The 16,761-nt window shown below is 41.3% G+C and overlaps 1 protein-coding gene across 2 annotated transcripts in view; it reads left to right on the forward strand.

Moving 5' to 3' along the window:
- wnt6b (wingless-type MMTV integration site family, member 6b) overlaps nt 1-16,761 on the forward strand; it is a 58,294-nt gene that overhangs the window by 1,880 nt on the left and 39,653 nt on the right. Inside the window, exon 1 of one of the 2 annotated variants that reach the window (XM_084084444.1) lies at nt 13,634-14,016. The exons of the other annotated variant lie outside the window; for it this stretch is intronic. Coding sequence (XP_083940570.1) covers nt 13,937-14,016 — 80 coding nt within the window. The 5' untranslated portion in view covers nt 13,634-13,936. Of the gene's footprint in view, nt 1-13,633; nt 14,017-16,761 lie in introns of those variants that run through there. 2 annotated transcript variants of the gene reach the window in all.

The following is a 16,761-nucleotide window of genomic DNA, read 5'->3' on the forward strand; positions in this document are numbered from 1 at the left end:
GGTTTGGCATAGTTTTACTGAGGTTAAGATTAGGAATAAGGTTAGGTTTAGACATAGTTTTACTGAGGTTAAGATTAGGAATAAGGTTAGGTTTAGGCATAGTTTTACTGAGGTTAAGATTAGGAATAAGGTTAGGTTTAGGCATAGTTTTACTGAGGTTAAGATTAGGAATAAAGTTAGGTTTAGGCATAGTTTTACTGCGGTTACGTTTAGGAATACCTGCTGGCGACCGTTCCGAGGTCGCCGGATTTGACCCAGGGCCAGCATGTTTTGGGGCGAGCGTTCTTGTATTCCTACTCCATCTATGGTGTAGTACCACATATTTATGCGTGTGCTACTGTGCCTATGGTGTAGTAGTATGTGTGCTACTGTACCTATGGTGTAGTACCACCTATGTGTGTGCTACTTTACCTATGGTGTAGTAGTATATACCAGTGGTTCTCAAACTTTTTCATGTCAAGGACCCCCAAATTGACACTTATTCACCCGCAGACCCCCATTTGATAAGATATGCCAGGGACCGCCATAAGAGAAGATTTTTAAGGCTCTAGCAGTGATTCTCAACCATTTTAATTTCAAGGTCCCCCAGTTTGACATGCATTAGGCTGCGGACCCCCATTTAATGGCATTTCTATCTCTGGGACCCCAATTTATGTTGTAAAATCAATGTTAATTTAACTCCATTTGTACACTCTCAGAGTTACAGACCCATAAGGGTCCATTTGGTTCCTAACTATCCATCATTTAGCTGGGGACCCCCTGGAACTCCCTCAGGCACCCCTGGTGGTCCCCGGACCCCACTTTGAGAACCAATGGTATATACTAGGTAAGGCTGACCTGAGTTCATCATAAGGACCATCTGCAACCACTATCACCAGACCATCTCCCTGTGTGTTCTAAGCCATCTGGATGCTTCGCTGCTACACTTTAAAATCCTGAGCGTTCATTCAACTTTTGAGAGATTCAGAGTTGAATGAACACTCAGGATTTGACAGTGTACCTCTTTGCAAATGAGCAGCGACACCACAAGCCCTCTAGACACACATTGGACAAGGAAGAAAGAGCTGAGAAAGCCAGAGTTTTCAAACGGTGAGCGGGGCAGACTAGATAAGATCAGTTCTAACAAAGTTACTGCTCTGCCGGTAATGATAATGAATCAGACTGCACAGTCAGCGTGCATGTGGTGTGCGTTAAGCCCCATTTATGCTTCATCGAACGACCTTGTTGCCTGCTGAAAATAGCCGATATATAAGCTCACAACGCGTTGCAAATGCGGCGCTTGTGAGCTTATAGGTCTTGCTATTTTTGGTCATACAACGGAACATAAATTGTGTGTGTGTGTGTGTTTGTGTGTGGAGGGCGAGGGTTATAGCATCAGTTTACAATTCAGTCAAACATCTGAACTGTGAGAAGTAGTTAGAATATCAATAGTAATATATGTGCAAACCAGAAATGTGTCTAAGATGAATTTGTACATACTGTATAACACATTATGTGCAGACATTTCCTATGTAAAATCATCATCATGTCAAATCAGCATGATCCATTGTGTTTGTAACCCCATCGCAACTAAATCACAAACGAAAATCAGTCAGTTCACACCACGCACGCACGCACGCACGCACGCACGCACGCACACACACACACACACACACACACACACACACACACACACACACACACACACACACACAATATATACACTACACCATGGGTTCCCAAACTTTTCAGCCCGCGACCCCAAAATAAGGCGGAAATTGACTCGCGACCCCACCTAAACCTGGAGGTCATTTATGCACATAAACTTGCACGTTCGGTGTGCATTTGTAATGTGTTAAAATGGTAAAATGTACCATTTGTGATCATTTTAGATGGTATTTCATCCAGTCTGTTGAATTTAAAGTAAAAAAATAAATATATATATATATATATTTTTTTTTAATAACCCAAAATAATTTCGCGACCCCACGTCAGTCTCCCGCGACCCCAAGTGGGGTCGCGACCCCTACTTTGGGAACCCCTGCACTACACCACGATTGGGCCAAATCTAATCTAATAACCCCACGTTCGGCGGTGATGTTATCATTATGCATTATTGGATGTGATGCATTTGGAAGGTATGTCTGTCCCTGTCTGCTATGAACTATTGCTGCTGTCAGATAAGTTAAACAAAAAACAAGAAATGTATCTCCCAGGAGTCAGCTTCTCAGCACAATCAAGAAAGAAGAAGAAAAAAGGAAAAAAAGAGTTGCCATTCCAATTGATTCACATACTGTATATTTGTGAAACTTAACAATGGGTTCCCTGGCAGCAAGGGCTATGAAACTCATACCCCCACACATAAAGCCACAATCCAAACTTTGAATTCAAATGCGAAAAAAACTTTTACAAACATCAATATTGGATTTATGAGGTTTTCACACAAGCCATTTCCAATAGCTGTGCCTCTGTTTGAGGAGGGTTATTAGCTGCCGAGGGGCTGATCTCAGAATCATTTAAAACTTTTAACACATCGTTATGGTCTGAATGCGTAATCTGCACTGGAAACACTGGACTGTGCCACAGAGGACTGCAATCTTGGACAGCAACAGAGTGTGTGTGTGTGTGTGTGTGTGTGTGTGTGTGTGTGTGTGTGTGTGTGTGTGTGTGTGTGTGTGTGTGTGTGTGTGTGTGTGTGTGTGTGTGTGTGTGTGTGTGTGTGTGTGTGTGTGTGTGTGTGTGTGTGTGTGTGTGTGTGTGTGTGTGTGTGTGTGTGTGTGTGCGCGCGCGCGTGCGTGCGCGCGTGCACACACATCTCTGTGAACAGGAAGCCTGTCATGGAAGCCAGCAGTCTGAAGCGTAAAGTGAATTCAGAATGGTAACTTGCACTAATGAGAGTTTGGTTGATCTAATGAATTAAAGATACCATATTTAACCTATTAAGAAAATTGTATGGAAACTCAATGAGCTTATGCATTCTGAAGCTCAAAATACAAGTCTAGAGCGCGCGCGCGCGCACACACATCTCTGTGAACAGGAAGCCTGTCATGGAAGCCAGCAGTCTGAAGCGTAAAGTGAATTCAGAATGGTAACTTGCACTAATGAGAGTTTGGTTGATCTAATGAATTAAAGATACCATATTTAACCTATTAAGAAAATTGTATGGAAACTCAATGAGCTTATGCATTCTGAAGCTCAAAATACAAGTCTAGAGTCCACACTAAAAAGAACTTCATCAACAATACCTTCATAAACAAACAGCTTCAAAATATAACCACAATTAGGACTGGAGATAATGCAAAAGCAATGATATGTGTCCTATTTGAGGACACGTATGACAGGATCTCTTAAGGTCACCATCAGGTCAGCCCTGAGAGAGACAGACAGAGAGATAGAGAACACATGTATAAATTATACCATAACCTATTCTTTCTATTAACAATTGCAGCCAATGGGTACACACTTAAATCCTCAGTGTTAATTTAGCACAGATTCTGTCCATTTGTGTCCATTTTTAAATGCTTAGAGTTTATATTAGCACTGAGAATTTTACTGTGTATAGCTGGCAGTTGTCTGGATAAAGTTTGTCTTCATTGCTTGCTGTAACAAGACCATCACTTTACATAACTTCATTTTCTTCTTCCTTTCCCCACAACAGACTTTCCGTTTCTGGACATGTAAAATCATGTGGCAGCGGGCGGTATCAATATGTTATAATAGAATCTCTCTCTCTCTCTCTCTCTCTGCCAGTTATGGAGGAATTCCATGAACATGCCTTTCTCCTGGGGATTCCAGACATGACTGTGGTTTGTTTTAAAAAGGTTAGGGCCGTCATGTGTTTTTGATTTAGACCTAATTCAACTCCGCATATAAAATATTACGTCTGATGGGATTTCTAATCATTTTCGCTGATAATCGCCCGGGAATGCATTTCATGGACTTTTGCGGCACACAGGCGGAGGCACTTTCCTCGGATTGAAGGAGCACTTTTTCACTGAAAGCAAAGTCGGCCCATGTGTGGCACAGAGCACGTGTGTTTTTGAGAGAGCAGAGTGGGAAAGCTAGAGAGTGAAAAAGAAAAGGAGAGAGAGATAGAGAGAGAGAGAGTCACTTCCAGAGATCTGAGAGGTGCGCACTGGCAGACAGTAGGAATCCATTTCACGCCCAGATGAAAGCAGCGTAAAGTGTGTGTGTAGTGCGTGTATGATAGGTGTGGTACAGTATAGCACATGGGGTTAAGTCTAATTTATACTTCATCGAAAAGATCTTATCTTTGCTTGAAAATCAGTTATTGTAGTACCCGTTAGGTTTTTCTCTGAAATGCACGTACATATTTATGTCAAAAGCTTGTCATTCTTCGTCGGCTGCAAAATTGCCCACGTGCTTTCTTGTCCTGAGGTCAAAGGCAGTCCTCATTCCAGCTGTTTGCTATTTGAGGAAATCCTGATTTGAAGAGCATGCCTGCTTACCAGAAGTACACATAGGTGTGCTAGACAGCGCCCAGGTGTGAATGTGTGTAACTGTACAGGTGTCAACCCAGGCACTGGGTGAAAAAAAAAGACTTGTGGGTACACAGCCAACTTAACTTAGGTAAACAGAGATTAGATAAATGTCTTTGATTGAACATGCCCAAATGTTAACATTGTCTCACTCCAGGGATGCCAGAGGAAACATCGTAACTATTCAAACGTTCTGTTGTGCTGTTGTGACTAATTTGTCATGTTTTGAGTTTATGCCCGCAATTCTTCAACTGTCAGTTGTAATTTCCCTATTTCGCTACAATATGCCCTGTCTCTCTGTCTACAGTATACTATCATATCATATAAAGCAGAGGGGGGAAATCCGCTGGAATAGGTTTAGACCTCCCAGCCAAGATCCCATCAGAGTACTGGGTTTTGGACCCATTTGGCAGAATGCCTTATGAATCCATACAAGCCAAATGCTGGATCTTGCAGGGTTGTTTCCATATAGCGATGAACCAAGGCCATGGCATAGAATGTGATAGAAACCCATGCAGATGCATGTTTACATATCTCAGGTCTGAGCTGTATGATTGAGCTGCCAAAGTAATCTTTTGAGTCATTTTACTTCTATTACTTCACGGTACTGATCTTGGAGACCTGTAAGTCGTGACCAATGACAGAAGGGATTCGACCCAATTAAAACATACAGCATGGTCTATAAGCTAATACTCTATCAGACCCCCCTCAGCTGGCCTGCTGTTTCTGGCACATCACCAGGCACCTCATAGGGAATCTACCCAGCAAGGTGAAAAACTTGGCACGGGCTGGGGTTTGAACCCATGACTACACAGCATTGTGCATATCTGCCTTCACAAGCGGACAGTCACCTGAAGGGCATCGTTTGTCCCTTCAGTGTCTATTCCCAGCAGACATGTGGCTGGATTATTATAGACAACACTCACTGTTTCTAGGTTGGTAGTCATTTGTAGAAAGTCTCTGTTCATGAGGGAGGTATGGAGCTTGGGCTGAGACGTGATCCTTGAGATGGTTCCAGGGTGTCCCCAGCAAAATTAGTTCAATTAGCATCAAAATCAGTCTAACCACTTTAACCCTACCAGCTATTTAAAAATAACTGATCTATAAGCTCTCAATGCATCACGTTGCGATGTGTTGTGAACTTGTAGATCTGCTATTTAAAAGAAATGTGAACATTTTTGAAACATTTTAACAACACAAATCTTGTATGGGGTCCCTGGCACTAAATATTTTCAAATACATATCAATTTGGGGATCCTTGGCATGAAAACATTTGAGAACCGCCGTGGAATATGTATCTACTGTGTTCAGGCTGATAGCCATCTGGATAGGGGCTGTGGAGTATCTCTTCCCAGCAGGGCAGCTATAGCTGTGAGCCAAGGCCCCAGGCCCAACACCCTGCCGGACTTTGAAATCAGATCTTTATTGTCCATAAAGCCCCAGCCAAGTATGAAGAAGAATCAGACCTCCCTAACAAAACACACTCACCCAATGGACAGAACCAGGGATAGAGAGATGGAGGGGGAGAGAGACAGACAGGGAGTGAGCGGGTGAGTAGTGAGCGAGTAGTGAGCGGATAGCAGTACAATGAGTTGTAGTGTTCTGGTGGTCATGTTCACAACTATGCTCCAGTTATATTTAGATCAGCAGTGATAACTCAATTTCCATAACTTTCTAACTTTGTTACGAACGCTGCCGTACAGTTCACATAATTATAGTATTATCAGATCATTCTAACCCTCTGAGGAATAGAAATTTCTCTGAAAGAAGAGAGGGAAAAAAGCTTGGTATGTATTTAATGTGCTTTAATGCTAACTAATTTGTCACTTCTGTTTGCTTCCAAACAACTGAGAGAATGCGGCCAAGGAGAGAGAGACAAATAGCCTGTACAATACATGAAAGAGAACAATGCGATATGTCAGGGATTCCCAAACTTTTCCAGGATTCCACAGGATTCCAAATAGCCGTTACCTCTGGCTGTGGACCCCAGTTGTTAAATGTGTCATGATTCGATGTGGTGTGAGCTTGTAGATCGGCTTTTTTCATTTCAACATTTTTGACAATAATGATATGGGCAAAATAGGGACCTCAGGTCAAACCGGCACAATAATCTTCTGGATTGAATTAAAAATGTTCTCTATGTAATTTCTTATAATTCTTTTTTTCATCGTTAGACACAAATAAATATCGCTTTTGATCATAATAAGATAATCAGTTTAAGATGAATGCCGGGCCTGATGTGGGCCAATAATAGGCCTCTGGTTATGTGTGTGTGTGTGTCCCTTCCTGGTACCCCATGGCAGCCCCCACTCTGAAAACCACTGTGATAAGTAACTGAGAAGGATGCTTGAAATGGAGAAGCTTAAAGTGTACATTGGATCAATATGTCAGACTTGACTTTGGTGCCTTGTTACATTGCTACATGTGCTTTCTCATCCCCGTGCGCTGCGAGATGGAGATTTCCCAGTGATAAAAGCGTAAAAAAGAAATACTGTAGGCATAAAAGTGGAAATAAATTCAACATCTCAGTATCTCAGGCTCATCTCAGTAGTCTCAGCGGTTGAACAGAGGTAGCCCGAATGCACCTGGAGCACGAGAGAAGGCTCCATATTTCATCTTTGAAGTTTATTGTTGGAAGCTGAATAACAGTGGGGGTTGAATGGAAAAAACGCATTGACCACAACATAACCAGGGGCCTATTATTGGCCCACATCAGGCCCAGCATTCATCTTAAACTGATTATATGATTAAGATCAAAAGCGATATTTATTTGTGTCTAACGATGAGCTGCTCTGTTGATGAGTGGTTGTAAGTATTTTTGGCTGCTGCAGCATCATATGATGTATTATACATGTGACATGACGGTGTTTGTCTCAACACAACACAGCAAAAGTTAAAGGTTTCAGTTCACAGGTGAACTAATTATTATTTTTTCAATCATTTTTTTAATGGGTTTTTACATTTTATGACAAAGACAACACAAACACAGACAGCTCAGCTCAGACACATCGCAAAACTAAGGACACAGATACAAATATAAACTGCTCATACCTACATCGGCGCATAAAATACAACATTATATACACACATTGTTTGGTGCTTGACAGTCTTTAGATGGGCGAACAACTACACTAAAAATAAATCAATAACAGTATTAAAAACCACAACAACAACAATAATAGCAAATAATAAAATAAACAAGGATTAATGATCTTATCCATCAAGGTTAGCGGTATCGCTTCTGTTAAGGAACCCTGTTGTTAATGTGCCAGCTAATTGAGGGCCAATAAATTGCAAATATGGGTCCCATATTTTATAGAAGGCAGGCCAAGTCAATTTAATATAGAAAACATGAATGGGTAAAATACTGCGGGCTAAGATAGCAGGTCAAATAGTTAATAATCTATACGGAAATCTAACTTGAAATGTTGAATTGTATGGAAAATAATGAATAAATACTTACTAATTGTAGAGTTTAGTAACAGCATGACCTTGTCCAAACTTTAGCTATCGATAGTTGGGTAAGTAAATAGGTGTGCATTGTGTGTATGAAGCAGCTGTGTATGATGCATACCCCCTTTGAAAGCATATATTTTGCCTAACATTGTCATACTCAATCCGACGTGTCCCAGCTGTTAGACCACCAACTAGGTAGCAAATACAGTCCCTCTGGGTAATGGGATATAAGCAGCTGAGGGGCTGTCCCTCCCAGTGATGGAAACAATGATGTATTTATTGTGGTTTAATTATGGTTTATTCGATACAGTATACATAGACAGGCTGAGAACACCAATGCAAGTATGAAGGGCTAGAAGGGCTTTTGTGAAAATAAGAGACTAAAAACAATGAGGTTACAAGAAGGTAAACACGAGTATGGCCAGATGAAATAGAACACAAGTGCGTGACAGTACACAGTAAATATATGACAGTATTTCCAGATATGTTATCAATGTATTATTCTTGTTATATTGTTTCTTCTAATCACTACATAGATAAAGTGTATTGTGATCTCTGTGTTCTCACTTTGGACCCCTGCGGGGTATGGCAACGTGCGTGCATGAACAACAGATAAACAGAGACAAATGTCTGTGGCGTAGTGCTGGAGAACATTGAGTCCCGTATTGATACGAGGGGCTGGCTAATCAATACAGTATTGTGAAAATAATATGGTGATGAATAGTAATATGAAGCACAGTCCTTCCCGGCATTGACAAACAGGCAGTTTGTGGGCATGTACACTGTACTTGTGTGGTCACGGTATGTCTCCTTTGGCCAAATGGAAATAGCGACCTTATCTTTCCGATCCACAAGAACAATGTTGGCGCAACAAAGAGATTCACCGAAAGCCTTATTTTAATTTTTACATGCATAGATGTTAAACTATGACAGAACATTCAAAAGTTTGACTTTTACTTCACTAGCCACTGCAGGATTTTGTGGCTGGAAGTGCTTGTGTTTTGTGATGTCATGCACGTAGCTGCATGAGCCGTGATTTGAAGGGACAGATATATATATACATACAACCCAACTCTAGATGGATTGGACAGCCACATGGTAAAAAGCCAATTCATTTGTCTCATTCACAAGCTTTGAATTCTGTAAGAAGACACAATGTCTATTCACAGCTTTGTCCATATATCATATACGTATAACATAGACCATTTTTCCATTAGTGAAAATGTTATTTATTTTCTCCATAGTCATTACAACATTTCCAAATGAAATGACTTGGTCAAAATTGGCTAAACTTCACTGCGCAGTTGATAGATGTTTGCGTTTAGTTTGTAAATCAATCTTTTCATCAGGGACTACTATGTTCGACTCAATATTTCAAATCTGCATGTACAAGCAATGAAAACCTAACTTTGACAAAGAATAGCGGCACAGTGAGTGTGTTGGATTATCTATGTCAAGCAAGTGCACCATACTAAAATGAATGGAATCCAATGGCAGACAAACTACAGTATGCTTTGAAAAATGGTTGGCAGCTAAGTATATTGTATTGTTAGTTGTATAATCAATGGGCTAAACTTGCCAGACCACCTGTATGGTCCGGGAAGACAGTGGTTCTCAATCATTTTCATGTCAAAGATCCCCAAATTGATAGGTTTGTCACAATTTCTCAAAAATAGACGATCTACAAGCTCGGTGCGATGCATTGTGAGCTTGTAGATCGACATTTTTTGAGTAGCCGAAATATTAAATATAGGGCTTTAGTGTTTAAACTGTTCCTCATTTGCTGGGGACCCCCTGGATCCCCCTCAAGGACCCGTATGGGATCCCCAGACCCCACTTTGAGAACCACCACTGACAGAGGCTACTCTGTGACCTTGTGCTACTTGTGTTATACCACTGGCCCACACGTTGTGAGGGCGTATGAAGGGGCCCACGAGCACGAGAACAGTGATTAGGCTTAGGAGCGCACTGGTGAGGGTTACGGTGAGGATTTGGAGGTATAGGCATCTCAGAATGAATGTAACCGACTGAATGCCTCCATGATCATAGTGGAACATGACTGTGTCTCTTTTGCCTTGTGTTACAGTTGTGATTGATTGCATCACTGTGTAGGAACGAAGTGGGATGTCATGGGCTTTTATGGGCGACAGCAGAACAGAGGTGTTGGATTTCAATGGATGTGCCCTTGGCCAGATAGGTGGTAATAATACTACCACCAGGCTACACACACACACACACACACACACACACACACACACACACACACACACACACACACACACACACACACACACACACACACACACACACACACACACACACACACACACACACACACACACACACACACACACACACACACACACACGTGGCATGCACGCACAATGATGGTTGCACATGCAATGGCCTGTGCACAAATGTATGCGTCCTAGCAACAGTGCAGGCCTATTGTTTATCTGTTGCGTTTTTACCTGTAACAACCATATGAGATGATGCATGGTTTCCTTATTGGTGGTGGTGGCTGCAGACACAATAGGAGTCTCCCCAGCTGACTTCAGTGCTGCACAATTTTCCAAATAATTCCCCTTGAGGGAGGAGCGTTACTGTGGAAAGGGTACAACATGTAATGACTATGTGTACATTTTAGACAACTGGCATTAATCAAATTAAAAGAAAAACAAACAAAACCCAACTCGTTTCCATCATTGTCCTCAGAATAAAAGGATGTAAATTAACCTCGGTGACAACAACAAGCCCCTGTAGCCAGAGCAGCAGATGAAAAGGGATCCAGTGTTTCATTCCAGCATACCTGTCTTATCATCCGATATAGACTATTGGCACATCTCAGAAATGTGTTATCACACACACCTGTGCTGATCTCACCTCATTCCATAATCTCTGATTTCGGCTCTACCGTAAACATAGCTACTATGGCAGTGTGTGAACCCTGAGACACACACACACACACACACACACACACACACACACACACACACACACACACACACACACACACACACACACACACACACACACACACACACACACACACACACACACACACACACACACAATAAAGTACTTTCAGCACTTTTACTTCTACTCCACATCTCAGAGACAAATATTGTACTTTTACTCCACTACAATTATTTGAAAACTTTATTTTCAAATAACCTATGTATAAAATACGTTGCGAGCTTGTAGATCTATTTTCAAACATTTTAGTACTTTTACTTTTAATAGGGATTTTGAACACAGGCCTTTTACTTGTACAGAGTATTTTTATATTGCGGTATTGCTACTTTTACTTTTAAGTAAAATATGTGAGTAGGCTACTTCTTCCACCACTGCGCACGCACGCACGCACACTCTCTCTCTCTCTCTCTCTCTCTCTCTCTATCCCTCTCTCTCTCTCTCTCTCTCTCTCTCTCTCTCTCTCTCTCTCTTCCCCTCTCTCTCTCTCTCTCTCTCTCTCTCTCCCCTCTCTCTCTCTCTATCCCTCTCTATCCCTCTCTCTCTCTCCACCCCCAAGTGTATGGCTTTGACTCGCCTTCACCCCTGAAAGCCTACTTTTCTGCTCCCAGCCAAGGTCCTCCTGAAAACTAATTGCAGTTTCTTTCTCTTTTCTGAGTGACAGCGAGGATTTCGCTTTGCCCGAAGCGACGTCACCCCTTAAGGTGGAAGATGAGTGCATTTTTCCTCTCTCTCTCTCTCTCTATGATCCAAGGAAAATACACTCTCGCACAGACTGACTGTAGTACAGAGTCTACAGACAGACGTGCGCGTTTTGACGCCCCTACCCTACCTGTGGCCGGTGTGAACCAGAGCCACTGTTGCCAGATTTTGCGAGAGAAACAAGCAACCAGGTCTATGCAAACAAGCCCAAAAAAAGCAACTATAGGCCACATGAGCACTTTTAAACCTATACATTGGCTATCTGAAAATAGCAGATTCCGCGACGCGTTGTGAGCTTGTAGATCTGCTATTTTCAAAAGAATCTTGGATATTTTAACAACACGAATCTGGTACACGCGTCCCATGGCACAAAATATTTTAAGTCTGCAGACAAATACATACAATTTGGGGGTCCTTGACATGTCAAATGTTTGAGAAACACTGGTTTATAAACAACATTAGGAAACAAGCCCAAATAAGTAAATATACACTTTAGAAACAAGCCAAAAAAAACACAACTACCAATTTTCACAAGCAGCTTTACATAAAAAGAAGCCCGCATACGTATGGACATCCAACCCGCAGCGCCAGGAGTATACCAAGATCTCCTGTGACATTGTGTCCAGTGCACGTCAACATAATACAGAACCTTAGGTCTGCTCCTGTGGACTCTTTGTCTCCGCCAGGCCGAGACTATGTTTTGCACCATGTCCGCCTGTGAGTGAGTGAGTGAGTGAGTGTGGGTGTGCGTGTGTGTGAGTGTGACCAGCTAATCTCCGGCACCATTGGGCCGCTTGAAATTTAACAGCGAAACTGTGCACACACACTCCCTGAATGCCAGAGCAGACCCTCTGCCCAGAATTTTTCAGATCGGCCTGTTATAGTGCCACCAAGAGGCAGATTTTAACAAAACACACTTTTTGACAGCACATTTTGTCCAAACATCACGCAAATCGGTACACAGTATCTCTATCGTAAATGAAACAGGTCTTTCAGATGTTTCATATTCCATCCTGATTGGCTCCGTGCTCCGTTTTGAACAAAAAGCCTCAAATCACAAACACAGTGTGCGATTTCCGTGAACATTTGCACACACCCATTAGGCTGCGGAAGAAATGTCACTTGACATTTTTCAAATCAGCCTTATGGTGGCGCTATAACCCGATTCGTGTTTTTACCTATAACTGCACCGATCTGTGTAAAACTTTGTATGCGCACTCCCTAGGGGCCAAGGAAAAAGCTTTGCCCTGCATTTTTCACATCTGACTTTTATAGCGCCACCAGGAGGCCGGCTTATGTAAAACACATTTTTTGATATTACTCCTTCAGATTTACTCACAATTGCATGCAAATCGGTATACATGATCTCTATAGTCATGTGATCAAGACGGATCTGTTAGATTTATCATATTCCATCCTGATTGACATCTAAAGTTTGCAGGAGTGGCCAGTTTTTAACAAAATGCCGCAAATCATGAACACAGCATCTGATTGCGGTGAAACGCTCTATGTTGAGGAACAAATGCCACCCTTTTAACATTGCCGTATTATAGCGCCACCAGGTGCCGGTTTTTGCAACAAAACAAATATACAGTACTCCTACAAATTTTGTCCAAACATCAATAAAATTGGTATATACATTATCTCTATAGTCAAGTGATCAAGACTGCTCTTCTGATTTTTCATATTCCATCCTGATTGGCGAATTCTGAACATGCTGGCCCACAATAACCTACCTGACCTGGCGGAGACCTGCGCTCCGAGGAGCACTTTTTCTAGTTTGATTTGCTTTCACTTTTTTTTTTGCCCCAAAAGTCTGGCTTCATTCCATCAGCCGCCGCGGGGCTCTAAGTGTCCTCACTGCCAGATCTAAATCTCTGCGCTCTTGGAATTTGGGTATTCTGCAGTCAGGAGAGGGTTTATACTTTGCTTTGCGTCACCTCTCTCTATTTCTCTCTCAGGATCTGTTTCACATTCAGCGGTGTGCTCCGATCACAGACAGCTATAAGGACAATGAAGTCGTTAACGACGCATTCGGTCACAGATTTCTCTCTGGTAACCTCTTGACCAAGTCGACTGTTAAGTAGGATGCGCCTGAAAGAAACGGAGTTGGGTGATTGACTTCTTGCGCACTTTGCAGACAGACTGCATTATGAGTCGGCTGTAGTGCTGCCTGGATCGTAGCAGTTAAGAACCCACCGCACGGATGATCCCATGTTTTTCACACCAAAAAATCACCGCATTGATCGGCGTTGTCCGGGCTGTTAATTTAAAACTTTTTGGGGTGAGTCGATCATTCTCCCTTGAGGATTTGCTACGTTCACACCATGACGATCCCACTATCACGAATCCAACTTGCCCTGTTCTTCATCTTGCTCTGCCCCGTAAATATCATTGGACTCTGGTGGTAAGTGGGTTTATGTGTATTTATACCACGTGTTGGAGGACCATAGTCCATAATAATGTCAAAATGTGTCAGTTGTCAGAAAATGAAAGATTGAATGAGTGTTGGCCAGTGTTGCCATGACGGCTTATTATAAGCGAATTTGGGCTTCTTTTTCTGTAAAGTTGCTTGTAAATATTGGTGGTTGCGGTTTTTTGGGCTTGTTTCTAAAGTGTAGTTGCTTATTTGGGCTTGTTTAAAATAATATATATATATATATATATATATATATATATATATATATATATATATATATATATATATATATATATATATATATATATATATATGCATATATTATTTAAACAAGTGTTTCTCAAATATTTTCATGTCAAGGACTCCCAAATTAATTAATGTATTTAATTTGTCCCTTAAGCGCTCCATCTGAAAAGATTTTGTGCCAGGGACTCCCTTAGCGAATGTGTGTTGTTAAAATCTTTCGAAAATATATTTCACATTTTTCACTTTTTCTCCCAAGATTTAAAAAAAAAATAGCAGATCTACAAGCTCACAATGCCTGTAAGCTTGTAGATTGGCTATTTTCAAAAAGCTGATGAATATAGATTTATACATTTCTTATGGGCTTGTTTTCATATAGACCCGGTTGCTTGTTTCTCTCTGAGATTCTGGCAACACTGATGTTAGCTTGACCAGACCTTTACTAACATTTCTCTATTTCATTACCGGCTTTTCACCCATGTGTTATTATGGACACTGTCATTTTTTTGTATGTCAAATATTTGTCTGTCTGTTCAAATGATTATATTGAGTCGTGCATTGGAGAATATTCAGTTTTACCACTGAGGTAAATGTTTCAAAAAGTATATATTGTGATATTTGTTAAGTTTAAGATTAGAAATAGCTTTCACTAGTCATGATTATACAGCAGATTAATTTAACAACGGCAATTACTGGTGGAAACACAACATTATTATTATTATTATTAATAATAATAATTATAATGATGATGATGATGATTATAATATACATTTTGTTTTATATACATTACTTTTCAATATTGGACAGGATCCATAAAGTGTCACAATTCTATTTCTCATAGGCCCTTGCGAGAGAACCATTACTTTTTTATTGAGTCTGGTTCCCAGGGCGAGAGAGTAAATGATGAGAAATCGGGGTCCCGCCTCTGGTTGAAAAAGTTTGTAAAAGTCCTGATCTGGTTACACTGTGTCTGGTCTGTGAGGAGGTGCTGATCTGCAGCTCATGGACAGAGATGGAGGGAGAGAGAGAGAGAGAGAGAGAGAGAGAGAGAGAGCATTCTAGGAGAAGAATTTTAAGTAAAGCCAGGGAAGGGAGAGGTTAGGAGAGGGGTGAGTCTGAGGAAGAGAGACTGAGGGAAATAGACAGAGGTGAGAGAAGTGTCTAAGAGGGAGAGGAGAAGAGAGGAGAGGACTGGAGAGGAGAGGAGAGATATGAGGAGGGTCAGAGTGAGGAATGTCAGGTGGCCCTGGAGGCACTGTGGATATGTCATCATAAAACAATCCGTTGGGCTCAGCACCGCAAGGTGTGTGACAGTCCGACAGACAGAGACCAGATCAGTTGATAACACCCCTCCCTCCCCCCCCTCTCTCTCTCTTCCTCTCTCCCATCATCTTCTCTTTCTTTTGTCTTTTAACCCATTAAGACCGGGAATCTGTGTGTCATGTTTAGATTTCTTTGGCTATTCAAAATGAGCAGATATAGCTTGTAGATCTGCTATTTTTTGAAAAATCGTGGAAACTTTGTGCAAAACTTTGAATGTACGTTTTAAGACGAACATTTTTAACTCCGATCTGTGCTTCTGGGGGTCCCTGGAACAACATATTTTGAGATGGGGATCCGCGGCCAAATGCATATCATTTTGGGTGGTCCTTGACATGGAAATGTCTGAGAACAACTCATATAGCGACATCCGTTTTTTCAGAAAACATTTGTAGAATTACCCAGAAGCAAAGATTTGAGTTACAGATGTTTGCTTAAAAAATATACAGTACATATATTTTCAAAGATTTGCACACATTTTTACGATTTTTCAAAAATAGCAGATCTACAAGCTCATAGCGTGGCACTCGGTGCCACGCTATGAGCTTGTATATCCGGTATTTTTGAATAGCCCAAAGAAATAAAAAAAATGACACAGATACTTTCCCGCTCTTAATGGGTTAAGAAAGATTTCAAGAACAACGAGCCCTCTCTCTCTCTTGCACATTTCTGCAAAGTAGTGACGTTTGAATGTTAAGCTTTGTGATATTTTTTCCCTCTTCTTTCTTCTTCTTCTTATTTTTTTTACACCAGCGAATCCTCCTCCTACTGTTCATTCATAACCCAGTCAAGGTCAGCGGGGGTAGCAGTGTCAGTGAGGTTGTGTGGGTCTACTTGTATGTTCTAGCACGCATTGCAAACACACAACGTATTAGTAGTACTGTTAAGTATTGCGTGTCTCACTCTCAAATGGGTTGAGTTAACTGACTTTAAATGGAATCATTTGTTTGTTGCTTCATGCAGTAGTGTTGTGGTTGTTGACAAGGCCTGTGTTCATGCCACGGTTCTACCATATTCCTTCTTGCTCCAATGGTGATTTACGCTGATTTTGTTATCCTAGGAAAATTGTTACAATACATGATGACTTATGTATTTATGTATGTCTTACTGACTTGTACTGACTGACTGACTTTTGTATGACTATTGTAACAATTATGTTTCAATATCACC

Source organism: Gymnoscopelus microlampas (genome assembly GCF_963454915.1).
Source record: "Gymnoscopelus microlampas genome assembly, chromosome: 17".
NCBI classification, from domain to species: Eukaryota; Metazoa; Chordata; class Actinopteri; order Myctophiformes; family Myctophidae; genus Gymnoscopelus; species Gymnoscopelus microlampas.